The following is a 26873-nucleotide window of genomic DNA, read 5'->3' on the forward strand; positions in this document are numbered from 1 at the left end:
GTCTTGATCTTGTCTATCATGCCACTGACCTCTTTCTCAGGTCCTCCCTCTGGCCTAGAACTCCCTCCCCCTCCATATATACCAGACTACCACTCTCCCCACCTTTAAAGCTTTATTAAAATCACATCTCCAAGGCACTTTCCGTGACTAAGTGCTTTTTCCCCTGACTCCCTCTCACTTCTGAGTCGTCACTGCACTTGGTTCTGTATCCTTTAAGCACTTGATATTCACACCACCTTCAGCCCCAAGCATTTATGTACATATCCATAATTGAATTATATCAATGTCTTTCTCCCCCTCTGGACTGTAAATTCATTGTGAACAGGGAATGTACCTATCAACTCTGTTGTGTTGTACTCTCTCAAGTGCTTCGTATAGTGCTCTGCACACTTTATGTGCTTAATAAATACCATTGATTGAAACTGAACAACCCCTACTTGAGCAGCTCGAGTAGTGAATGACAAAATGGGTCAATCAGTTGTGTCTATTGAACACTTATTGTTTTTATAACACTGTACTAAGCACTTGGGAAAGTTAGAATAGAATTGATAGACCTGATCCCTGCCCTCAAGGAGCTCACCTCTCCAGACCAGTTGGAGAGAAAGGGATTGAGAAGAGGGGAGTCATCTTGAAGACTGATTTCATTTGCCAGCTTTGATCAACTGAATATTTGTCAGTTGGTGTTGCTTATCTTCCATTAGGCTGCAAGTCCCATAAAGGCAGGGATTGCATTTTATACTCGCAGTTCTCCTGTAGCACGGTGGTTGTAGTCTTGCAAAACCCCACATTCAGGAATGCTTGTGCCCTAGTACTCTTCCAACACCAGCCATGTGCACAAGAGCCATTTTTTCTGACACTACAGTGAACTGAATCCAAACAAACCTAAACAATGTTCTAGCTAAAATGTGGAGTTAAAATGTGCATTTTGGTAGAACGGGGTGCACTGTCCTCCCGTGCTCAGCTCTGTGCTCCACACACTGTGGAGCTCAGCAAATACTGCTGACCAGTTGATAATTTTTTCTAGTCATTCCCCACGGTTTCTCTGGCTAAAGAGTTTTCTGTTTAAAACTCCTATTATTATTATTTTTATTATTATCAATTCATTCATTCATTCAATCGTATTTATTGAGCACTTACTGTGTGCAGAGCACTGTACTAAGCGCTTGGGAAGTACAGTTGGCAACATATAGAGACGGTCCCTACCCAACAGCGGGCTCACAGTCTAGAAGGGGGAGACAGACAACAAAACATATTAACAAAATAAAATAAATAGAATAAATATGTACAAGTAAAATAGAGTAATAAATATGTACAAACATATATACATATATACAGGTGCTGTGGGGAGGGGAAGGAGGTAAGGCGGGGGGATGGGGAAGGGAAGGAGGGGGCTCATTATGGGAAGGCCTTCTGGAGGAGGTGAGCTCTCAGTAGGGCTTTGAAGGGAGCCATCAAGTCCTAGGTGTGTCTTTCCCAGTTAGCCCTGTTAGCTGCCTGCTATGTCTGTGAAATCCTTTAAAATCCTGCTGTCTGGATTCTGGAGTGGAATTTCACTCAGTTGAATTCAGACCCTGGTGACTACTGTATCCCAACTGACTTGGCTAGGCAGTTCGGCTACAATGGGTCCATGGTGGTCCTGCCCCCGAGAGACCCCGCTTCCCCAAGGCCTCGTTGCAATAGACATTATGTTAACTTTTTATGCAGTGAAATGGAGGGCTGAATTTTGGTCACAACCCAAGTGGGGCTTTCTCTGTCGATGTGGAAGCCCAGGGTCAGAGTGAAAGAAGCAGCTGGAGCTAGTAATGGACACATTGCTTCACTGAAGTTTTGTATTCCGAAGTTTGTGGGGGTTTTTTTCCCCTTCCCTGGTGGACAGTAGAGGGGATCAGCTCTATAGCTTATAGGCGGGGATCGTGTCTACCAACTCTGTTGTATTGTACCCTCCCAAGTGCTTAATGCAGTGCTCTGCACACAGTAAGCGTTCGATAAATACCGTTGATTCTAGCCTCATGGATCCCGGAGCAAATCTATTTGGACATGTGGTTGGACTGACTCTTGTGGTACCTGAAAAATGTTTTTAACTCGTTGTGTATTGACTCACATAGGGATTGTGCAAGGACACCTTAGAGTTTACCATGACCAGCAGAGATGCCTGCAAAGCTTTCTGGAAGACGTGTGTTGAGTATCACGCTTTTTTCCGACTTTCAGAAGAGCCCAAGTCAAAGCCCAGGACTTTTTTGTGTAGTAAAGGCTCGAGTTTCCGCTTCAGGTAATATTTTCCCTTTTCTATTTGTAAGAGTGTACTTGGCTGGAAAGAGGTGAGGCCGGGCTTCTGCCTAGGCTCCGAGGAGTCCAGGCTGATTACCCACTGGTGACGGGGAAGGCATCCCTGTGCTCCTTCCACTACAGGGCACTTGGGCAGGCCCAGCACTCTCTAGGCATCTCCAGAGGCAAAACTCAAAGCAGCCAGTTTGGCTACTGGATACCAGCTCTGTTCACTCATTCTGGTAGCTGGTTTGGTGAAATGGGCTGAAACTATTGACTAAAACCGTGCTTGAGATTCTGGTGTGCCAGTTTAATGTATCCCCTTCTCCATTACCTTTACTCCAGGGAGCTGATTCTCCTTTTTCCTTCAGTGACAGCTAAGCCACTGAGTTTTGGCATTTCTCAAGGCCTGTGGGGAAAAAGTCTCTCAATCGAGTATCGTGTTTCTAGTAGAATGTATGATACGTAAGCACTTAGTTCAGTGCATTGCACACAGTAAGTGCTCGATAAATACCATTGAATGAATGAAAGTAATTGATTAGGGGATTTTTCTACTTACTATTTTAGCGGAAGGACCCAGAGGCAGCTTTTGGAGCATGGAAAAAGAGGGAGGCTGCAGAGTTTACCGTTTCAGAGGTAGGTGCTGATCTTGATTTGTATGCAGCCTGTGGGTGGCCAAAGGGCAACTGTCTCTAATTGCTCTTTTTGGGATTGCAGGAAACACTACCCACCTCAGTACCGAGAAAGACAGTGCAGATCATCCCCTGACCTCCTGTCTGATGTGTCCAGACAAGTAAGTTTTCAGATGGTTTCTGCTTATTGACAGAAGTGTAGCTTGTCCTCCTGGCCGTGACCAGTAATTATATGAAGAGTGTCCTGCCAGAGGTTCCCAGCTGGTAGCAAAGTTACTCAAGCCCAAGGAAGGGCTTCAGGTTTAGTGGGGAGGGACACATAAGGGCACTGTTTAGTGATTATTTTTTTTTTAGGCACTTAAACAGTGGGCTGGGACTATCCAGTACCACCAAGTCATCAAAGTCATTAGTAGAAGCTATTATGTTTTTAGTATATGATCTGGATAAAATGTGATTAGAAGAATTGAAACAACCCAGTAACTTGAGTGTGGTTTGGGGTAACTAGTTGGCACAGGTAGATTCATTGTAGGAACGGAACAATTGTGGGCTTGTCTGGGGTGTCGGTCAAGGAGGGACGTTACCTTGACCACCTCTGCCTCAGCCTTGACTGTACTATGCAGGACTTTTTGTTACTGTAAAATTGCAAAAGCACAAAGAATTGAATACAAAAAGTAACAAGCGGCAAGGGTGGGAAGCATCCTGGTGGTGGTGGCGGCAGCCTCTTCCAACCGTCCACTCCCTAACCCATAAATTGCCCTTGAATTGATGGTTCTGGTGACAGTTTTTCCTCTTTAAAAACAAAACCTCCAAGGTATAGGAACACTCCCTGTACCACATTTCCATGGCTGAGGACTTTCTATTGTTTTCTTCAGAAGCTGACAGCAAGGATCTAGGGTGAGATTAATGGATATGGGACCCTGAGCTTGCATTTGGTTTCTGTCCCTTAGCTTCTGTGCCTCAAAGAGCAGGTTGCCAAACTGCTTCAGCTGACCTTAAAGGCATGAAGGATTTCCTCACCTCCCCTTGAGATTTGGGTGCTTTAAGGCTCTGCCCCCTCAGCACAAAGAACCATTTTGGGACGGGCTCTGTAGGAGACTCTAGAGTCAGAGGAGCAAAGAGGGAGGGAAAGGAAGGCCCGTTGGTGCCAATTGCCCTCCTGAGCTGGAATTGTGCTGGATTTGGGTGGGGGTAAAGTGTGATTGATCCTATGAATGGGAAGTAAAAGAAGGTAGGACAGTGTTTCTTAGTGGGCTTTTTTCCTCCCCCTAACAGCACTTACTGTAACCACTTCCCTCTCCTCCCTCCCCAGGTGGAAGACCTGCTCTTGGTATACAGCAGCGGTTGCTACCGCAGTGGGAATGGGACACATGTGTCGGAGCCCTCACTAGGCTGCAGCAGGAGGAGGAATTCTGCAGTCGAGGTGACATTTGCAGCAGAACTGGGGCGCTCCAGGCCTGAGGCTGACCCGCTCCCATTCCCATTCCCACTCTACCAGTCTCAGAGCAGTTCAACTTTCCCGCTCATCTACACTGAGCCTGACCCTTTTGATTTCTGTGGGCAGAAGAGCCCTCTGACGTCCTTCCAGGTGCCCTCTGGACTTGCTGAAACGAACACGCGCCCTTTCCCTGGCCGCACACAGACTGAAAGGCAGCTAATGTACACGGACGTGCCTTATGCCCCCAACATCAGCCCGCAGGTGGAGGTTGTTCCACCACAGGTATTTTTCTACGTGGACAGGCCACCTCAGGTGCCCAGACGCTCTCCCATCCCTGCTGAGGAAAAGGGCCGGTCTCCTCCTGGCCCTGCTCTCACCACCGTGAAAGCGCCCAAGAGAAGTCCGAGGGACTCAAGGCCCAAGGGCTTTCCACATGAGGCCGGCCCCAGGATGCAGCCCAGAAGCAGCGCCAGCCACGAATTACAAGCGGAGGCCGGGGCAGGAGCCCCTGAATACCCTCTCCAAGTCCAAAACCCCCAGCGCTCACGGAGCCAATCAGACATGAAAGCCATCCGTTTTCCATTTGGGTCAGAGTTCCATCCCCTGGGCCCTTGCCCTCCTCTAAGTAGGAAAGCCAGTATCTTGACGTATATGTTTGCAGAAGAAGCATTTCCCGGAGCCTCGAGGGGCAGAGCGGTGCTAGGACACTACATGGGTAGCGAGTCCAGCGACTCTGAATCGGAGATGCTTAACCCAGACCACTGTTCTTTACACAGTAGAAAACCAAGGTCACCTGTGACAAGAATCCGTTTGTCTTCTGGGAGCTTCCAACTGGATGATGGCGATGAGGAGGATCCCTTTAACCCAGCTGACACTGAAGGGAGGACTTCACTGCAACCACCCAGTTATTTTTTAGGTTGAACACTGCCCTTCATCCACTAAGGTTGTTCTGTCCTATCTTTTGTGTTCAATGAGACCGTTATTTCTGCAGAAGTTTTTTGTAGTTGCTGGTCACGGGAGACCAGGCAGGTCCTTGCCACGTAAGCAGTAGCATTCTCTGACAGAAGCTTTTCTTCACGAGAATCCAGAGCTCAGTAACAGAAACTTGATGTTTCATATTTAGACCCGAAAAGCACAGCCAAAATGTTTAATGGTCCTTAAAACAATTCATTTTTCCTTCAGAGCATTAAGTATTTCCTTGGGTAACTTTATTTCTATTTTTAGAGTCTGCCTGCTGGAAGACTAGAGTTTGAGGAAAAACACCATGTTCAGCCCAAGGTGTGCTGGTAAGAGAGAAGCCATTGCTTGTGACCTTGAACTCCTCTAGGAAAGGACTTTGCTACAGGTTAAAACCTTCAATTGCTGTGGACAGATTCTCACGCAGGAACTATGGTGGATTAGTTTCCAAGGGGAATCGTTTTATTCTTCTTCAGTCACGTTTTTGCTTCACTTTTTACAGAAGGAAGCTATTTTAACTAATAATACTGAAGCTCCAACAACTAATTGAAAGAGATTGAGTTTAGGCCCTGCCGTTTGCTCTTTTATCTGAGCACTGGCCATTGAGCCAAGTCCTTTCCCACCAGCATCTGTAATCATTTACTTACCTTAAGGAGTGTAAAGTGTTCCTGGCCCCTTCCAGTATGATGAACTATTGTGGCCCATCTCACTGCTAGGCAGCCCAAAGCTGCTATAAAGCGATGCATGGATAACTGCAGAAGAAGGGATAGGTCGGTCTATCTCCTCTGACCCCCCTTTTTTTTTTGGCAGGAAGAGGAGGGATGGGGATGGTAAGCTCTCTAGCCCCTTCCTTCAAGTCAGCAGACAGTCCACCATCGTGGCAGTGATTCTCCAATACAAAGTCAATCGATTAGTTGTGCTTATAATAATAATAATAATAATAATAGCATCTGTTAAGCGCTTAGTATGTGCAAAGCACTGTTCTAAGCGCTGGGGAGGATACAAGGTGATCAGGTTGCCCCACGTGGGGCTCACAGTCTTAGTCCCCATTTTACAGATGAGGTAACTGAGGCTCAGAGAAGTAAAGTGACTTGCCCAAGGTCATACAGCAGATGTGTGGCAGAGCTGGGATTCGAACCCATGACCTCTGACTCCAAAGCCCAGGCTCTTTGGGTGCAGAGCACTGTACTAAGTAAGCACTGGGGTAGATACAAGCTCATCAGACTGGACCCTGTGCCACACGGGGCTCACAGTCTTAATCCCCATTTCACAGATAAGGGAACTGAGGTACAGCGAAGTTAAGTGACTTACCCAAGGTGGCAGAGCAGGGATTAGAACCCAGGTCCTTCTGCCCCATCCTCTAGCCACTACAGCACACTGCTTCTCTTGGGGCAGTACAATATAACAGAGTTGGTAGACACATTCCCTGCACCCAGGAGCTTAGTGGACACATCTTAATTAGCAAAATGGCCATCCTTTATCTGAAATTCTTTAAGATGCTACCAGTTTGATCAACTTAATTAAAACTTTCCCCTTTCCAATGCAAAGAATAAGGGTCCTGGAAATTTACAGAATTTAAATATTTATTTTTATTTTAACCCCCCAAAACACTGAAATAAGCTTATTTATAAACAGATTTACAAGACTACATTGAATAATGAGCACTACAATTTGTATCTGTGATGCAGTTATTTTGTAAAGCTTCAGATCAATTGTATTTACAACTTTTGCTGCTTTTTCACTTTTATAAAAATATTTTATTTAATCCATAACATTGTTTTCAAAAACTATTTCCAGACCTTTGCAGATAGAAATTGTAATTGAATTTCATTATCTCAGCAGATGGAAAACTTGAACAGAAACACTTTAAAATTAAAACAAGGACTTCAACAATCTTTACAGTGTAGGCACCATTGAAAATCATTGCCCTTGGCATATCTAACCCCACTGTCAGTCTCCATCTCTCTTATGTCCTTTATAACATAACAATGTAATGGCAACGTTTGATTTAAAATGCAGTATTCTTACACAGCATTACTTTTTCAGTATTTGGCAGGTATAATTCAGATTCTTTAAAATGACTTTTGTGCAAAAACAATGTGCAGGTCTAAAACCATAAAATAAAACACAGAGCCTTTATCAAAAATAAATTTACACCAACAATCCACAAGTACTGAAATACAATCCCAGTTCAAAACTTCAGCATAATATACATACTGGGTTGAAAAGAAAAAGATATTACCCACCTAGCAGTACCATAAATATATAATTGAAAAGCAACTTTTGTAGTTAACTTTTTATGAAAAAAAAAACCCTCAGTACTGCACAGTACTACTTCTGTGAAAGAATATCTATAACTTGGTTATTTGCATATTAACTGGCAAATACATCTTTAAAATAGTTTCAGAAAATTATGAACAATTGATGTTTGTGAACTGCAGTCTATTAAGAATGAGAATGTATAAATATTTTACAATGCAACTTACCCCCAATGCTGGTTGGTAGTTATACTTATACCTGCTGATGAGGTATATTGTCGTCATATGACTCTCAGCTTCCTTAATTCCCCTAAACCCAAGCACATGATGTGCAATTTTTTAGTCAAAAAAAAATTTAAAAATGAAACCAGACTAATTTTTTATCCATTATTGCCCAAGCCCCTCCCCAGCCCAACTGTATTGCTTTAAATTTTCTACCATGATGAATGATTTAATTACTTGAAAACCTGTGCTGAAAGCAATGCAAATGCTGTACACCAGACTATATACCTTGTTTGCTACATCTTACCTGCAAACTATTAAGTCATATTGCTCTCAAATACATGTAATCATTGAGCTGCCCAAAATACTGTACCAACTCAAATCTAGGAGATACTGTTGCCGGTTTAATTTTTTTTTTTTGGGGGGTGGGGATGGGGTGGGGACTTAATAAAATAATGGTCAAAGCAGGTACTACTGTAACAGCCTACCCACTAAAATAATCATTTTGAGTATGCCTGTGAAAAGCTATTTCTGAAGCTTGTTAGTGATTTACAAAAGTTTACCTTACACTTAATACAAAAGACCTGTACGCTTCATAGGTGTACAGTTAATGAAAGATCAAACAGTTCTTGTACATCTTAACAACTCAAGTGATACATAAAAAGCAAAACTACATCTCAACGTTTATCCGATTAAACACAGATGAAACTACAGTATTAAAAGTTATTCTTTACAAAATAATTTCCTGAAAATATAAAACCATATACACCATCGCAAAAGAGTGGAGAAGGTACTTCCAATCCTTAATCGTCATCAATACGGTTGCAAAGATCCAAAAAAGGCACAAGGAGCTCATGAGCTAAGCACTGTCAAGCTTGAAGTAGTTTTGGTGGGCTTCACTGGGTTCAGGTGAAACGGCAGAGTCCTTTATGGGCAAATTCTTAAGATGAGTCATTAACAGCAAACCTACAAAAGAAGAGTGACCGAATTAATGGACATTTCAGAATAACTGGCTTAAAAAAAAAACGTGTCAGGTGCCCTAGATCAATTACTCAACTTTGGTGCATAAAGGATTTTGTCTCACGCAGTGGAGCCTGTATCTTCCAGGGACCCTCTCTGAGACACTCGGATACCGCGGCCCCAAGGACAGCTCTGCTCTGCCTTACTTGTGCCAAAGGTTTGATGGTGCGGCGTGAAGGAAGTGTTCAGACTATGCAGCAGGCACAATACCATTTCCAAAGGTGGTAACTACTGGATGGTCAAACTGTACTCCTTTGGCTGGTGTAGTGGCATTATCTTTAGTGCCAGATAATGGCCATTTTAAGGTAGCCAGGCTGTGTCTTACATCCACTGGCCCGGGTGTCCCATGTTACTCCGACTCCTGGGCAGCTTGAACCACGGCCACCATGCTGAATCTAGAAGCCTAACGAGGGCTTCCAGGTAAATCTAAAGTCAGTGATAAGTCAACCACAGCTGATTCTGACCCAAACAGCCCTAGGTGAAGTGATGGAGTCATACAGAAGTATTGACCGGGGTCTACCTCCTACAAGTCATGTGTTAAGTCATCCCTGGAGCTATACTACCTTGGTTGGGAAATAAAAATTAAGCATGTTTCCGTCCAAGGGGTGATTGATCCCATAATGGTAAATCAAGTCCAGAAAGTATTAAAACTGAAATCTACACACACATAGTAAATGCTGTTGCCTTACAATAATTATACGGGCATTAAACACAATGTCTTGAACAGCCATTCTTTGTGTTTATTATTTCTAATCGCTGTGGTTATATTACCCCAACATCTCATACTTCACCCAGTATTCCAACAAACTGTTGAAAAGAAATGGAAGTCTCAAACGTACTTCTGAAATTTCTCAATAAGTTTCTTCACCATCTTATCTGTGAGTCCAGGACATGTTGCTTCTGCCACAGTGATACTTTTTTCAAGTTCTTCAATTGCCTTCTTTCGGCTAGCATTATTTGTGTCTTGCTGTTTAAGCTAAATGAGAGATCAAATCGACTCATTAGTAATACTACTTTAAGGTGGAGAGAAAACCAGAGGCAATGGCACAGTGCTATATTTACCTCATCAAACACAGGAGTGATTATCATAGTCAAACAGCTCAATGTTTTCACAAGATCTTGATCCTTTGAATATCCAAGATGAATCACAAAAAGAAAAAGCCCAAGTCATTCATGTTCTTTTCAAGAGTGTCCTCTAAATATTAATGACATTCTAAATTAAAGCATATCAAACCTGCCACTTTCAATTCTCCCCTTCCCCAACCCTTACTCAGAGTGCCTTTTATCAATGCTTCATGGTACATTTTCACTTTAAATTTGGATGAGTTCGCATTTGCATGGTTCACTCTTTACTGTTACCTCACACAGCAAAAGCCCACACAACCTTAAGCAAAACCCAATACATTTGTGTACCACAGTAAAATATTTAGTGGTGTTGAATTATACCACAATTTCACCACATTTCTTATAAAGCAGCACTAGAATGAGAGGTTTCCTGCATGCACATACTGTTCCATTCTGTAGTTTCTTTGCATCGGGCTTCTTCCGCACGGTAGTAAAACTCCACTCAGGATGGGAATTATTTTCCTTGTTACTGGATTCCCTGAAGAAAATTACAACAATACCTTCTACAATAATAGTAGCCAAATATACAGTATTTAACCATGAAACATTACAAAGTCACCACACCCGAAGTCTTAAAAAATACCTATTCTGCCACAACCCTGTTCCCTTATATAAACTGGGCACATTCGCTTGTCTCCAAACATTAAAAAAAAAATCCAAGATGATCCCATTTTTCTGATTCTGCGTTTCCACTTGATTTGCACCAAGTTTTAAAGGGGTGAATAATATACTATATTACCCTCTGCAAAAAAACACAGTGTCAGTTACCTTAAGTAATTTATTTAACGTGGTTCTTGAACTGAAAAAACATTTTCAGGGAACAGAATAAACTTGGAAGGATGGAAGTGAATTGGCAAGTGACTATGCAATACCTTGGGGCTTAGCTAGGGCTCGGTGTGGCCTGGCAGGTGATAAAATAGGGTTCCCCCAAACAGTCAAATGTGATGTGCAAATTTTCTGCAATTCCCTCCAGGCCTCACTTAAATGGAAACTGAGTTATTAAGTTCCTGTAATTCAGGCAGATGTTCACTAAGGGCTAGATCAAAAATGCAGAAACTGAAAGAATGATCTCCAGACACAATGCCACATGTAAGTATCTTTCTGTGAAACTTTTCGTAAACTCAAACCTAGGGCTCAAGTTTGAAAATGGTTCAGTGAATTTGCCAAAAGGACAACTCATTATGCCACAATGTGCCCAACAAGTCCCCACAATACTGACTGCAGTTTACTGTCTGTCTCCCCGTATCAACTGTAAACTCCTTGTGGACAACTTTATTGTACTGTACTTTTCCAAGTGCTTAGTACAGTGCTCTATAAAGCACTGTATATATCATAAGCACTCAAATACCACTGACTGATTACAAGACAACTAAAAGATGGTTCAGGGTACTTACGAATCAGACCCGTCTGAATCAGATTCATCATCGCTGTGTCCTTCTGCCTTCCACCTCTTAAACCGATCGATCAGTTCTGTCAGGTAAGACGTCTTCTTGGCATTTTTAATAATGAATTTGTGCTTCAATAATTCCTTTGCCGTAGGGCGCTAGATCAAAATGGGTAAAGAGTCATGATTATTTTCTAAAGTCTTGGTGGCTGTATATCTTAAATCGAAAGATGTAAAGAAATCAAACTTGGAGCACTGATATTTTCAGAGAGTCCAATAGTAAAGATGGAGTTTTAAGATTGCAAAACAAATCAGTTTTCATCCCATTCATGTTTGGAAGAGCATACCTAATAGAAGTGTAAACTTAGCCAGGCCTCACAGCTGAATTGATGCTAGCCTGTTCTGATACCGAGGCCGGGGAGGGGAGGGAGGTGTTTATTATACATTTGGGACAGAAAGACAAAGCCTCCTCCTTCAAGTCACTAAAATCCATTGCCCCCTCCCTGTAGTAAGGCATTTCATTTCTCACCCCTGTTCTTAAGAAGTGAGAAAGAGCTGGCCTCTTCCCCCTGCCCTTTCGGCACTGTTGCCGCCCTTCTAAGCCGCTAGAGCTGGCGACAGGGAGGTGCTGGCTTCTGGGTGCCACAACTCTGACCTCATTAGAAGGTGGGTGACTAGGCTTCCAATTAGATGCAGAAGCATTTGGTTGGTCTCAGCTTCAACCAGCAGGACAGGTTTTTAGAATGTAATTAATAAGGAGGCCTCACTCTCCCTGATCTGCTGGGCAGTACTATATTACCCATCACCTTAAAAATTCTCTCCATCAAGGCTCCCTGCCACCTGTGTAGGAAATTTACACTGTACAGTATCATACTGTAGGTATTTACAAGAGAAAAGCAGCAGGGCTTAGTGGAAACAGTGAGGACCTGGGTTCTAATCCCCACAGTGCCACTTGCCTGCTACGTAACCTTGGCTAAATCACTTGACTTCTTTGGGCCTAAAGTTTCCTCATCTGTTAAATGGGAATTAAACACTTACTCTCCTTCCTATTTGGAGTGGAAGCCCCATGTGGGACAGGATTAATGTCTGACCTGATTACCTTGTATCTACCCCAATGCTTAGTACAGGGCTTGACACATAGTTAAAGCATTTAATAAATGCCACAATTATTGTTTTTTAGTATTATGAAGGTGATGGTGGCCCATGATTTGAGCCTTATTATTGAAAAGTCACACTTGAGCTTCCTCCTTTATTTCTGAAAAGAAAATGGTCACCCTGTCTTTAATTTAATCTCTGTCTCCCCCATTAGACTATAAACTCCTTAGGGGCAAGGATCCTATCTACTACCTCTACTGAACCGTACTCTCCCAAGTGCTTAGCATAGTGTTCTGAACACAGAAAGTGCTCAATAAATACCACGGATGGGAATATGAGTGTAGTGGGGTGTCACTGTGAAACAAGGAGTCCTGAAATGAGAAAATTTTGGAACAGGAAGCACGAGGAGCCAGGTAGGACCCAGGTAGCTGGAGAAGTCCCGGACAGCTTCAGGATTACAGACACTGATTTTCAGAGTCAAAGGAAGGAAGAAACAGCTTCAATGGCATGTTCATTGGCTGATCCTGAGCTTGGCTACAACAGGTAGCCAAGGCCACAAAGGGGGCAAGGGACACACCATAACTGACCCATGCAGAGTCTATAGCATTTTGAACTCAAAGAATAAATACACAGTGATACTCACAAATGTCGGATCCTTGTTCAGACACGCGTCAATAAATTCTTTAAATGGCTTACTAAAATCTCCCAGTAAAGTTGGTGGATTATTTTTGGGGATTAGAAAGAGGACCCTCATGGGATGCATGTCTGAATTGGGGGGTTCTCCTTTGGCAAGTTCAATAGCAGTAATTCCTAATGACCAAATGTCAGCCTGAGGGAAGGAAGAGAAATATTTTAGCTTCAAATACAACTTTTCAATACTTTGTTTTGTTTTCAATACTTTGTTTATCAAGTTAACAGGAATCAGATAAAGTTCTTACATGTGTGAATATGCCTTCTTTTCACTCCTCAAAGCATCACCGTCTAAGACTAAACACAATCGAATCAAGTTTGGGGGGCAGTTTCGCCCCACCTATTTTTTTCCAATTACCCTTCAACACACTAACCGTATATCAATCCAGACGGGTATCCTAGGTCTTTAGATGATCTAGGCTAGAGGAAAAAAACAAATGGGGGTCTCTCTGCCTCCAGAAAATACTGATTCACTCGACTGATGACTGACTGAACTATGATCATGGATAAGTGCATTATCACCCATATCTATTAACAATTTCAGCTGGCAGGAGTGTGTAGTAGTGGTATGTGTGTGTGTAAAGGGGGATGGGTGGGAGGCTGAGGTTAGGGGCTGTATTTAGATAAGAATAGACATAAGCAAGCTGCGTGAACACGTGTGCGTTCAATCACTCTGTTCTGAATGGCACAATCCAATGTTTTGACTCAAGAGATCCACAAAGCAGCTACAGGTCTTTTTCCTACCAAAATACAAAAAGAAACTCACCACAGTGCTCCAAACCCTCCAGCTGAGGACACAGAGTTTAGAAAGCCGGAGTTAAAAGCAAAACCAAAAAAATTCTTACTACTGTACTTCAGTCTTTAAGCCCAAGACACATGGAATAGTCACTGCTAGTGTTCACTTGAAGAAACTGTCTAAATGAAGAGATGCTTAACTCCAGAGATGGGAATGAAGACTGCACCTGTTCCCAAGGAGAGCTTGGTACACTGCTTGGCACACAAGTAAGCACTTAACAAATACTATTATTAAAGCCACAATAGTCAGTCTTGCATTGGGAAATAAAACAAGTACAGACCCTCAAAGGAAAGCGTGAAATCCAGGAAAAACTAATTGCCTGCTTCATGTTAAAAATATACGTGTGTGTATATTTATATTATAATATATATTTATTATATATAAATAATAACTGGGGGGGGAGAAAAATTGTTTAAGGCTAGAAATGTCCCTTGAGAAACTCTGACCAGGCTAAGCCCTCGGAGGGAGCTAAGAATGAAGGTAAATAGCACCAGTTCCTCTAACACCGTCACCCAAGATTTTGATTAGGTGATCGATCATTTTCCAGCAAATGGATGTTTGTAATATTTGCAAGTTTTGGAAGTCTGTGACTCAGTAGATGCCATCTTGGGGTACTTCCTGTGATCACAGTCTACATACACTTAACATTTATACGGTTCCTTTCAGAGATGCGGGAGTCATGTCAGCTTAGGCGGAAACCTAAGTATGATCGACATCCTGATAAGATCTCTAGTGAACATACTTAAGGGGTTTCAATATTTCAGAATAAAAACACCCCCAAGTCAACTAGACTCTGATGGGTCTTATGAGAAACTGGGCTCACCCTGGGACATAAAGGCTCATTCCACAAAAATTAAAGAATCACAAGTACCTCTACTTAACTTTTACTTCTAATTCAAAACTCTCTAAATAGATGTTTGTCCATTTATGTCTGACAAACGTTTTTCTCTAATGGAAATCCCCAGACAATATTTACCCTTTACACTAGGTTACACTTCTAGGTTTACCTCCATCTATGTTAAAAAATTAATTGAAAAGGTCAATCACCTACTAAACTAGGAATATTTACATTAAGCAAATGCCCGCAAGGACCATGCAAAGCTTAGGAAAAACAACTGCTAAGGCTTGGGGGGAATTCCAGCTGTCATCTTGCTAGTTCAAGTTTTAAAATTCTGAGCTCAAGCAATCTAATATTATGATTTCAAAGTCCCCAACAGCAAATAATGAAAACGTACTCCATAATGCAATGTGCAATTCAATAGTCTCAGAGCTACTTGCAGGCAGTCACGATATGACTATTATGGATAATCCAGACCTCTTCCACCTCCTTCAAGAAAAGCAGCAGCTCTACAACTCTGGGGACCTGCTGTGCTGCTCTCAGAATCCATTTTGATGTTTGCCAAATGCAGTGTAATTTCCTCAGCCAAAACGGACCCATTCTCAATACAGTTCCCGTCCCCTGCATTCACCAGGCAGGGCCCCAGAAGCCACATGGGGATCCCAAGATGCTTCTGATTAAGGGGAGCAGGACAAGTCCCCAGAAACTTAAAGCTGACCTTGGATACAAGTGGAGAAAGAAGTGGGGGAAGAGAGGGAATGAGGGAAGGAGAGAGGGCTCAGGTATGCCATTTTTCATTAGGAATGTGGAGGAGAGCTTGAAGTAGAGCTGAGAGAGGACAGGAGAGGAAAAGTAGGGGAAGAGATGAAAATAAGAGGGCAAGGAAGGCAAGAGGAGGAGGGGGGAGAGGAAGTGGAAGGCAAAGTTACTCACCTCTGCTGTTCCTTCACTTTCATTCTCCACCAGACTTTTTGAGTCTGCATCAGGGCTGGGCATAGGAAGCCCCCACCCCGGAAGGAAGAGCCATCTGCTTCCCTTGCCCCCTGCCCAATGCTCCAGGCAACTGTGGGGTCCACAGGGGAGGGGGCAGATAGTCAGGGCTCTGGTGTTGGGGCCCCAAAGCACTATATACACACTGCCACTTTAGGGCCAGAGTCCATGGCCACAACTGAAACAGCCCAGCTCCATTCCCAAGGCTCAAGACGTTGGCCCCAGAGTGGCAGTGCTTGAATGGCTCCATGGCCGGGCACCAGCTCTGCCCTCAGGAGTCTGCACCTGCAGTGGTGCGCAGGGAGGAGAGGAGAAACAGCCTTCGAGCCAAGCCAGGTATACAGTGCCTGTGGCTGACTAGGAATGTGGTAGTGAAGTTTGCAGCACAAAGAGTAGCGTTGTTTTTTTTTGTTTTTTTTTTTAAACCCAAAAACAACAATTCTCTAGAACGAGTGAAACTGAAGTTATCAATGCACTCAGTTTTATCCTGGGAGCTTGTTTATGGTCAGGGAACTTGTCTGCCAACTCTGTTGTCTTGTATTCTCCCAAGGCTTTAATGCAGTGCTCTGCACATAGTGAGCACTCAATAAGTACCACTGATTGACTGACTGATTCCCAGAGCAGTAGGCAGGCTACATTTATCCCAAGTTAAGCAGATGGAAAAGAACTTCCTAAAGTCTCAAATAGGCTTCTAAAGGAGTGTGTGGCTCTCCACTGGAACTCCTGTGGATGACCACTTATCCTGATGGACTCAGGGACAGGGCTGCTGCAGCCAGGGTGTCACATTAGATGACCACTTTAGAAAAGTGAACCAGGGTTTATTGGAGAAGGGAGGCCCACTTCTGGCGAAGCAGCATGGCTCAGTGCAAAAAGCCCGGCCTTTGGAGTCAGAGATCAGGGTTCAAATCTCGGCTCCACCAATTGTCAGCTGTATGACTTCGGGCAAGTCACTTAACTTCTCTGGGCCTCAGTTACCTCATCTGTAAAATGGGGATTAAGATTGTGAGCCCCCCGTGGGACAACCTGATCACCTTGTAATCTCCCCAGCACTTAGAACAGTGCTTTGCACATAGTAAGCACTTAATAAATGCCATTATTATTATTATTATTATTATTATTATTATTATTATTCTGGGGGGTGAGTGCATGCTTACAGGTCAGGAGCAACCATGAAAGGCAATGCGACAACTCTCCCAAAGTCCTGGACGACTGCCTGTACTACAATTCCTCAGGTAGGAGGACTGGGCTCAAAAAGACATAAGCCACAAACCAATGAAAAGGGACTGTTCAGTAAACCATGAAGTCCATCTGCCTCAATTTCAAACCCATTTGCTCCACTATACAACATTTCGTAAACTATGATTAATTCATTCGATTCACCATTTTCTTCCTGCTAATTGTGATCAGATTGTAAACTTGCAATATGCCCTTAGCCTCTTACCTTTGAGTCATAGGCTGATTGCTGGATGACTTCAGGAGCCATCCAGAAAGGGGTTCCTACAAAGGTATTCCTCTTAATTTGGGTATCTGTCAGCTGGCCAGCAACTCCAAAGTCGGCAAGTTTAACGTCTCCTTGCTCTGACAACAAGACATTGGCAGCTGGAAAATGTAAAACCCATTAGTTTCCTCCTGAAAAGACATTAACTTTGTTCAATGCATATGTTCACTTTAATTTGGGGCACCTTTTATGTCTCTGTGAATTTTCTTTTCCGAATGCAGATAGTCAAGGCCTTTCAAGATTTCCTTTAGCATCGTAGCTATCTGGAACTCATCAAATGGACCAGCCCGTAGCTAGGGGAAGGGGAGGGAGCAAAAAACATAGAGATGTTTAAATTAACATTTTGTTTTTCTAACTTCATTTAAAAAATACTCCAAAGCCATTTGAAAAAAAAAGCTGTTTTACAGAAATCAACATTTAGCAAATGGGGCCGATTAAAACCAGTTTAAAAGCTGATTCTATGGTGGCTATTCAGTTAACCTATAATTCTAGTAAGATTTTACTTTGACAGATGGGTGGGTCCCAAGCACCTATATGCTCTGAACTTCCCGAATTCCCCCCGACCCTGCTGACCCCCAGCACCGCTAGGGATGAGGGGGCAGATGGAGGTCCGTAAGGCAGCACCAGAGCTCGGCGGAGGGAATCTGGATTCCGTTGTTCCCCCACCAGTCCCTGCATGGCCGACCTCCTGCCTCTGGCCTGGAACGCCCTCCTTCCTCAAATCAATCAAACAATTACTTTCCCCCTCCCCCTTCAAAGCCTTACTGAAGGCACATCTCCTGCAAGAGGTCTTCTCAGACTGAACCCCACTTTTCCTCATCTCCCAATCCCTTCAGTCATCCTGACTTGCTCCCTTTACTCCTCCCCCATCTCAGGCCCATAGTACTTATGAACATATCTGTAATTTTATTTATTTGTATTGATGTCTGTCTTCCCCCACCCCAGACTGTAAACTCGCTGTGGGCAGGGACTGTCACAGTTTATTGTTGTATTGCCCTTTCCCAAACACTTTGGACAGTGCTCAGCACGTAGTAAGCACTCAATAAATAAGATTGAATGAATGAATGAATGAATGACCTCTGGGCCAGGGGAATCTGGGTGCTGTACCTTCTACCTCAGTCCTGGTTCTGTACAGTGACACCAGAAACTGGGGGAGGAAATTCCCTAGAGGACATATATATGTCCTGTATATATGTTTGTACATATTTATTACTCTATTTATTTTACTTGTACATACCTATTCTATTTATTTTATTAGTATGCTTGGTTATGTTCTTTGTCTCCCCCTTTTAGACTGTGAGCCCACTGTTGGGTAGGGACTGTCCCTATATGCCGCCAACTTGTACTTCCCAAGCGCTTAGTACAGTGCTCTGCACATAGTAAGCACTCAATAAATACGATTGATTGATTGATTGATTGACAGCTAACCTCACTCCCGTTCCCTTTCCAGACCCTTGATACTATAATAAAGTCCAGGGGTTTGACGCTTACAGGTCAGGAGCAATCATGAAAGGCAATATGACAACTCTCCTAAAGTCCTGCCTGACTGCCTGCACTACAGTTCCTCAGGTAGGATGATTGAGCTCAAAAAGACACAAGCCTGGGCCGGGGTTGGGGGTGGGAAGGGACGGCCTGCCCCTGGGATTAACAGAAGGACAGGGCTTGGGTAATAATTATTATAATTCTGGCATTTAAGCACTTAATATGTGCCAGGCACTGTTCTAAACACTGGGGTAGATATAAGCTCACTGGATTGGACTGTCCAACGTGGGGCTCACCCTCCCTGGTAACTCCATTCCTATGAAAGATTGCCAGGACAGGAGAGAAACCTCAGAAGGGCTTCAGGGTGGGAGGTGGGATGGGGTGTGGGCAGCCTCCCCTGTCTCTATATGTTGCCAACTTGTACTTCCCAAGCGCTTAGTACAGTGCTCTGCACACAGTAAGCGCTCAATAAATACGATTGACTGATTGATTGATTTAGCACCGAGTTTTGTTTCCCAAGCCCCCACGCTGCTGGGGAGGGGAAGGTCGGGGATGACAAGTGGACAAGGCGGCGGGAGAGGGGGGGGGGGTGGCGGAGGAGAGCACGGGCTTCATGGTCTGCAAGCTCCCCAGTTTCCTAGCAGGAAGGGGAAACTGATCCCTGCTCCCTCTACTCCTGAGCCGTGGCTGGGGGGAGAGAGTGCTTGCATAAGCTGAAACCAGAGCACCCCGACAACCTTCCTTTTCTGGCCTTCCCAGACACAAAGCAGGGATGATAGATTGCTTGCTGCAGGCTGCCCTACTTAAAAAAACACAACATACGCCATATTATTCAAACTAGAGTAAAATGTGAACTAAAAGTAAAGGCCTTTCATGCAGACATAACACGTTTCTTCCATCTCTTTCTCTCACCCCCATAACCAAGCCAAGTGCTCTAACTGGAACACAAGGAAAGCAATCATTAAGTTTCAGGAGAATTTGTAATGGAACATCTGAAAAGAGCTCTATAGAACAGTTATTTTAAAATCCCAGAACCTCATAAAGCACAAACATTCCCGTTACAGGAAAGGGTGGGTCTCTGAGTTATGGAGCAGAGGTGGAGTTCTATTTGCTAGGAAATGGGGAGAGGTGGAGAGAACCAGACACCACCCCACAATGGGAGGGATTCACAGCTCTTCTAGATGAATGCCACATTGATTTTAATACAGGACACTGCCGTGTTTTATATTTAATGGCTTAAAATAGAAACCACGCTCCAGTTTCACCATTTACTACTAACTGGGACTCACTGGAGATCAATTTACTTGAAAAAAGGTCCTTCTCTGGATGGAAAAATGAAATTTTGTTTTCTAGGGCCATTCTTAAATAGGGAAAATAGAGTGGAAAGGACACGGAATTGCAAGTCAGGGGACCCGGGTTCTAGGCCCAACTCTGCCATTTGCCCGCTTCGTGATCATGGGCAAGTCACTTAACTTTTCTGTTCCTCAGTTTCCTCATCTGCAAAATAGGAATAAAATACCAATTCTCCCTCTCTCAGACTGTGAGTGATCTATTTTGCATCTACCCCAGGGCCTAGCACGTAGTAAGTGCTTAATAAACATCAACATTACTATTATAGATTGATTGTTTTAGAGGCGATAAAAGCCTAAAGGAAGAAAATATCCACAGACCAGAATTAGCCCTGGATACGTGTAGAGCATAAATTAACATCTCTGTTCACTAAGTTTTAACAGGTCGAGATGACTTACTCCCTAAGGTACTAAGGAATTACTGTATTTACTCACATAATTACCGCCACTGCATCAACCTAATACAGACCTGCCAGAAAGTTGTGGAGGTTAACATTAGAATTAACCATAGATTCCCCAGTCTGGGAGGGGCCGTGTTTTGGGGGAGTGAAGGAGGCACAGGAACATGTTATCTCCCCATACCCAAATAGTTAAATGCAAGCACAGCCCTGCCAAGACCTCCCCATGCTTCTGCAGACTTCAAGTAAGCCTTGACTTCTAGCCCTCGTCCATTTATCTAATTCTCATCAGAATGTTCTTCACAAGGCGTAGTTTGGCACTTTGCACATCCTGTTACTAGTAAATCAACCAACTTAATGCTTTATTTTGACCAGGATTTAGTATCCCATTTTTTGCTTTAATTCAAGCTTTTCAAAACTAAAGCATCTAAACAAATCTCATGTAATAGCTTCTCCCCCTTTTAGACTGTGAGCCCACTATCGGGTAGGGACTGTCTCTATGTGATGCCAATTTGTACTTCCCAAGCGCTTAGTACAGTGCTCTGCACATAGTAAGCGCTCAATAAATACGATTGATTGATTGATTGATTTACTGGTTCTGCAGGTTCTGGCTGAGGATAAAAGAAATGAAAGTGATGGAAAATCCACCGCAATAATCCAAATTTATTCCTTAAAGACATTCACTGATTGGCAAAGTCAAATACCCTGAGAGTAGAGAAGGATGAGCAAGAGTGGCAGGAAAATCACCAAATAATTTAAGGATTTTCATGGCACTCTACTAGAAGACTATCAGCCACCTATCTTGTTATTCCTAATTTAGAATTTTTTTTTTAAAATGAGGCCAAAAAATAAGGGAAATGTCATGTGGGCCAAAATCTTAGCACAAATTAACACAAATAATATTTTTCAAAAGACAAAGTATTCTTTTTTCACTGTGAATATCATTTTCAGCAATTCTTAAAATCTAATGGGTGATCATTCCCTTAATACCTCCATTTATTGATTCAGATCTCAAAGTGGCACAATCCGACCCTTTGGCTGTTCATTTTGGTTCCTTGGGACTTCTCACAAGTGCCTCAGCGTGCATGCTCATGTACATGCTCTCTCTCTACTAGACTGTAAACTCTGTGGGCAGGGAATTAGTCTGTTATATTGTACTCACCCAAGCACTTAGTACAGTGCTCTGCAAAAGTAACCACTCAATAAATATGACTGACATACACAGGCACAGAATTCACTCTCCTATTACCTCAAGGAAGGATGGCATCCTGCAACAAAGCCAGCTCTGCTTTATTTTAATTTAAAAAAAATCATGCATGGGCATGTAGGGCTATCTACACACTCTTTTCTTATTGCTTTTGGTCTACAGGGAGCAAATATACCCTGATGGTGGAAGAAGGTCAAACCCATCTCTGCCCCTCAGGTTGCAGCCCTATAAGGTCTCAAGATGGCAGAATATACCTAGACCACACACTGCTTATTTACAATGGGAACTTAACAGGAGGCTATAAAAATAAATAAATAAAAACCTGCTTCTTAATGGAACTAATGTGATCAGAATTGGAAGATCAGCTTTGGCTGTTTGACAGATACTGTGATGGTTTCTATCAGTCAAGGGGGAGTAGGGTCTGGCTCCTCAATCACTTAGCATGGCTCAAACACTAGCAACATTAGGCAAGCACTTAACACGGGTCGGTCCTGGGCAAAAATGAAATTTTCTTCTGAGAAATCACAATAAATCACATTTGTTCCTCTTTGACCTGTTCCCTGAGGCCCAACACAGTGTAGCTGTGGTGTTTAAAAAAGAAAAAAAGATCAAATACAGCACATAGATGAAATCAGCTTCCTGCCATAAGGATACAAGAGGGAACTTGGTTCACAAACTAAAAAGCAAAAAACAATTGTATACAAAAGTAAAAACACTTACGAGATCTAGGGCTGATCCTCCACCCAAGTATTCCATTATTATCCATAACTTTGTACCCTACAAAAATAATTGGCATAAAGATTAGCTGAAGCCATATAGATACTGAACACATTATTACAACAGTCAAATCTTGAAAAACAAACCTAGTAGTACAATAATCTAAATGTATTTATTTTGACAAAATATTTTTTCCTCAATCAAAAACATATTTTTCTCATATATGGGCATAAACACTTTCCCACAGACTTCAGGCTGCACTTGGAAGGGAAGTCAGCTTCTAAAATAGAAACTTAACACAGTCCTCTATATTTCTAGCACAGAATGCATTTGTAATCACTATGAAACCAGGACGACGGAACCATTTCTATGAACATCGTTCGCATAGGTCAACGCCAAAGGGAAACTCAGCTGCGTCCAAGCGGCATGCCAATATACACACAGGGCTAGTGTGCAAGGAGCCCCGGGGTGGGACTCGCCTCCTAAACCAGCAGGAGCTGCGGTGCCCCTGCATGCCCCATCAGAGGGGAAGGGACACTACCGATAGAGAAGCAGCTTGGCCTAGTGGGTAGAGCAAGGGCCTGGGACTCAGAAGGACCTGGGTTCTAATCCTGGCTCAGCCACTTGTCGGCTGTGTGACCTTGGACAAGTCACTTAACTTCACTGTGCCTCAGTTACCTCTTCTGTAAAATGGGTATTGATGCTGTAAGCCCTATGTGGAACATGGACAGTGTCCAACCTACTTAGCTTTGTATCACCCCCAGCGCTTAGAACATAGTAAGCACTTTAATACCATCATCATTATTATTCTAAAATCGGCGTGGGCCATACAGCTCCAAGAGAGGAAACAGGTTAAAAAAAAAAATGAAGGCTTGGTTTGAACCTAAATGAAGAACAATCACAAGTACATGACCTTTGCCTTTGTAATAGAGGACTAGAAGGAGAATCTGTCCTAGTTGATTTGAGATACTGGGGGCACCATCCTCATATGGAAAGTCAATTTGGTAGTGATGGAATCTCTCCCCATGCTAGTTTTTTGTGAGAGCAGGGTGTTCTCTTCGATGATGTCTCTATTCCTCCTCTAAACTAAATTTTTCAAAATCCCATAAATTCAATGATGGCCTCAGAGAACCAGGAATCTGGCTGAGTTTGCTGATTCATCTAGAGATTAACAGAGAATGGAATTAAAATAACCCAGACTGACATGAACTCCATTTTCACTGGCTCATAAATTCAGAATGCTTCCCATGTCTGGACATGTCAGATTTTTAAAATGGCACTTGAACAAACATGTACAGCCGGTTTTGAGTTGACGCAAGAATAAAAGCACACACTTTCTTTAAGAACACTTTGGTTTGTATTCAACTAATCCCATTACAGCTGTATTTAGGATCTTCACTGGTGAGCGTTTTTAGGGATACTGTGAAGGGTATAATGCTGTGTGTGATAAGGGAGAATAACTTAAAAAGAGAATACCATTAGTTAATAAAATTGCCTGCATTTTCATTAAGTATCTCAGTATAGGTTGGGGTTTATACTGATATTTTACCAGGAGGGCTGATTAAGACATGCATATTAATTACTCATCCCAAATCCAGCCTTGCTAAAACTAAACGTAGAAAAGCCAGGCTCTTAGAATTAAAAATGTGAATGCTGAATACACACTTTTTCTTTTTGGTGCAGTCACTGTTCAAGGGGAGGGATAAAACTAAGGCAACACTGAGTCTGGGGGACGTAAGGATTTCACTGTGCAATACTCTTCGATCCACTTCATGGTAAGGCTTTGCAGTTCAGTGAAGACTTTTATGTTAAAAATTTTCCCATGATGAGAACAGAGAAATTCTGTAAATATAACTTGTTTTCACTAGTGCAAAAAATCTTCTACTTATCACAGGGAAACCAATTAGTTCAATGGAAAGCAGCTATGTTTAGAGGAAAGAGACTGGGCCTGGCAGTCAGAGAACCTGAATTCTAATTCCAGTTCTGCCACTAGCCTATAGTATGAGCTTGGGTAAGTCACTTCCCTTCTACGTGCCTCAGTTTTGTCATCAGTAAAATGGGGATTCAATACCTTCTCCTCCTCAGACTGTGATCCCTATGTGGGACAGAGATGTGGACTGTGTCCAACTCGATTATCTTGTCTTTACATCAGGGCTTAAATCAGTGACTGACACACAGCACTTATGCATCACTATTATTATTCATATAACAAGGCCTATAATTAATTGATGCTGATAATAATTATAGTGCTAATAATAATGGATCTTGCTATATAAACTAAGTATTAAACAAGTCCTGTCACTCTGGAGTTTCTTCAATGGCCCAAAAGGGCTTTTCTTTTGGCTTTTCACAGCTAATGACCACTGACTTGAGAGGAAGCATGAAAAGCTCTAGTTCAAAACAATAAGAGTCTTGCCCATAATAGACAAGGGCTGAAACCTGAATTGCAGTTGAATTCACTGTCTATTAATTGTAATCACTGAGTTTCTATTGCTACTTGCAAGATACAACACAAGATGACATGATTGATCCCTGACCATAAGGAGTTCACAATCTAGGAGGAAGGGAGGGAGGGAGGGAGAGGGAGGGAGGGAGGGGGGGGGGGAGAGAGAGAGAGAGAGAGATAGAGAGAGATAGAGATAGAGGCTGTGTGTGGGAAGGAAGTCAGAAAGGAAAAGAAAGAGAGAGAGAGAGAAAGAAAGAGAAAGAAAAAGAAGGAAAGAAAGAAGGAAAGAAGGAAAGAAAGAAGGAAAGAAGGAAAGAAGGAAGGAAAGAAGGAAAGAAAGAAAGAAGGAAAGAAGGAAAGAAGGAAAGAAGGAAAGAAGGAAAGAAGGAAAGAAGGAAAGAAGGAAGGAAAGAAGGAAAGAAGGAAGGAAGGAAGGAAAGAAAGAAAGAAAGAAAGAAAGAAAGAAAGAAAGAGAAAAAGAAAGAAAGAAGAGAGAGGAAAGAGAAAGAGAGAAAGAAAAGAAAGAAAGAGAGAAGGAGAGAGAAAGAAATACAGAGGGCAGCAGGAAGGAACAGCAAGGTGTGCTTGGGAAGAATGGAGCATAGTAGGAGAAGAGAGGGTAAATAAGAGGGAAAGAGCTAATTGAGTGATCAGGAGTTTCTGTTTGATGCAAAGATAAATGGGTAACTACTAGATGTTTTGGAGAAGTAGAGAGAGACGTGAATAATCATGCTTCAAAAAGGTGATCCAAGCAACAGAGTTAAGTACAGACTAGAGGGGGAGAGGCTGGGGCAGGGAGGCCCATCAGAAAGCTGATACAGTAGGCTAGCCAGAGATGACAAGCATTGAGATCAGTGCAGTGGCCATCTGAAAGAAGAGGAAAGGATGGAACCAGAATACGTTGTGGACAAGAAGCCAACAGGTTTTAGCAACACACTGTGTTGACATTGTGGACCACTCCCTTCTCCTCAAAACGCGATCCAACCTTGGCTTCACAGACTCTGCCCTCTCCTGGTTCTCCTCTTATCTCTCCGGCTGTTCATCCTCAGTCTCTTTTGCGGGCTCCTCTTCCCCCTCCCATCCCCTTACTATAGGGGTTCCTCAAGGATCAGTTCTTGGTCCCCTTCTGCTCTCTATCTACACTCACTCCCTTGGTGAACTCATTCGCTCCCATGGCTTCAACTATTATCTCTATGCTGATGACACCCAAATCTACATCTCTGCCCCTGCTCTCTCTCCCTCCCTTCAGGCTCGTGTCTCCTCCTGCCTTCAAGACATCTCCACCTGGATGTCTGCCCGCCATCTAAAACTCAATATGTTCAAGACTGAACTCCTTCCTTAACTTCCCTCCCAAACCCTGCCCTCTCCCTGACTTTCCCATCACTGTTGACAGCACTACCATCATTCCTGTCTCACAAGCCCACAACCTTGGTGTCATCCTCGACTCCGCTCTCTTGTTCACCCCTCACATCCGTCACCAAAACCTGCCGGTCTCACCTCCGCAACATTGCCAAGATCTGCCCTTTCCTCTCCATCCAAACTGCTACCCTGCTGGCTCAATCTGTCATCCTATCCCGACTGGATTTCTGCATCAGCCTCCTCTCTGATCTCCCATCCTCCTGTCTCTCCCCACTTCAATCTATATTACACGCTGCTGCCCGGATCATCTTTGTGCAGAAACGCCCTGGGCATGTTACTCCCCTCCTCAAAAATCTCCAGTGGCTACCAATCAACCTACGCATCAGGCAAAAACTCCTCACTCTCGGCTTCAAGGCTCTCCATCACCTCACCCCCCTCCTACCTCACCTCCCTTCTTTCCTTCTACAGCCCAGTCCTCACCCTCTGCTCCTCTGCTGCTAACCTCCTCACTGTGCCTCGTTCTCGCCTGTCCCGCCATCGACCCCCGGCCCAAGTCCTCCCCGTGGCCTGGAATGCCCTCCCTCCGCACATCCGCCGAGCTAGCTCTCTTCCTCCCTTCAAAGCCCTACTGAGAGCTCACCTCCTCCGGGAGGCCTTCCCAGACTGAACCCCCTCCTTCCTCTCCCCCTCCCCATCCCCGCCGTACCTCC

The 26873-nt window shown here is 43.4% G+C and overlaps 2 protein-coding genes across 3 annotated transcripts in view; one reads left to right on the forward strand and one right to left on the reverse strand.

Moving 5' to 3' along the window:
* Positions 1–5696, forward strand: part of FRMD7 (FERM domain containing 7) — a 34878-nt gene extending 29182 nt beyond the window's left edge. The window contains exons 9-12 of the mRNA XM_038748362.1: positions 2106–2269; positions 2833–2901; positions 2983–3058; positions 4207–5696. Coding sequence (XP_038604290.1) covers positions 2106–2269; positions 2833–2901; positions 2983–3058; positions 4207–5253 — 1356 coding nt within the window. The 3' untranslated portion in view covers positions 5254–5696. The remainder of the gene's footprint in view (positions 1–2105; positions 2270–2832; positions 2902–2982; positions 3059–4206) is intronic.
* A 1158-nt stretch (positions 5697–6854) lies between these two features.
* Positions 6855–26873, reverse strand: part of STK26 (serine/threonine kinase 26) — a 78174-nt gene continuing 58155 nt past the window's right edge. For both annotated transcript variants that reach the window (XM_038747857.1, XM_038747858.1), the window contains exons 3-11: positions 22362–22418; positions 17390–17498; positions 17149–17306; positions 13037–13222; positions 11309–11457; positions 10299–10392; positions 9852–9914; positions 9629–9765; positions 6855–8735 (exon numbers count right to left, since the gene is read on the reverse strand). In XM_038747857.1, the coding sequence (XP_038603785.1) occupies positions 8711–8735; positions 9629–9765; positions 9852–9914; positions 10299–10392; positions 11309–11457; positions 13037–13222; positions 17149–17306; positions 17390–17498; positions 22362–22418 (978 nt within the window). In that variant the 3' untranslated portion in view covers positions 6855–8710. The remainder of the gene's footprint in view (positions 8736–9628; positions 9766–9851; positions 9915–10298; positions 10393–11308; positions 11458–13036; positions 13223–17148; positions 17307–17389; positions 17499–22361; positions 22419–26873) is intronic.

This window comes from Tachyglossus aculeatus, chromosome 6 (genome assembly GCF_015852505.1).
Source record: "Tachyglossus aculeatus isolate mTacAcu1 chromosome 6, mTacAcu1.pri, whole genome shotgun sequence".
NCBI lineage: Eukaryota > Metazoa > Chordata > Mammalia > Monotremata > Tachyglossidae > Tachyglossus > Tachyglossus aculeatus.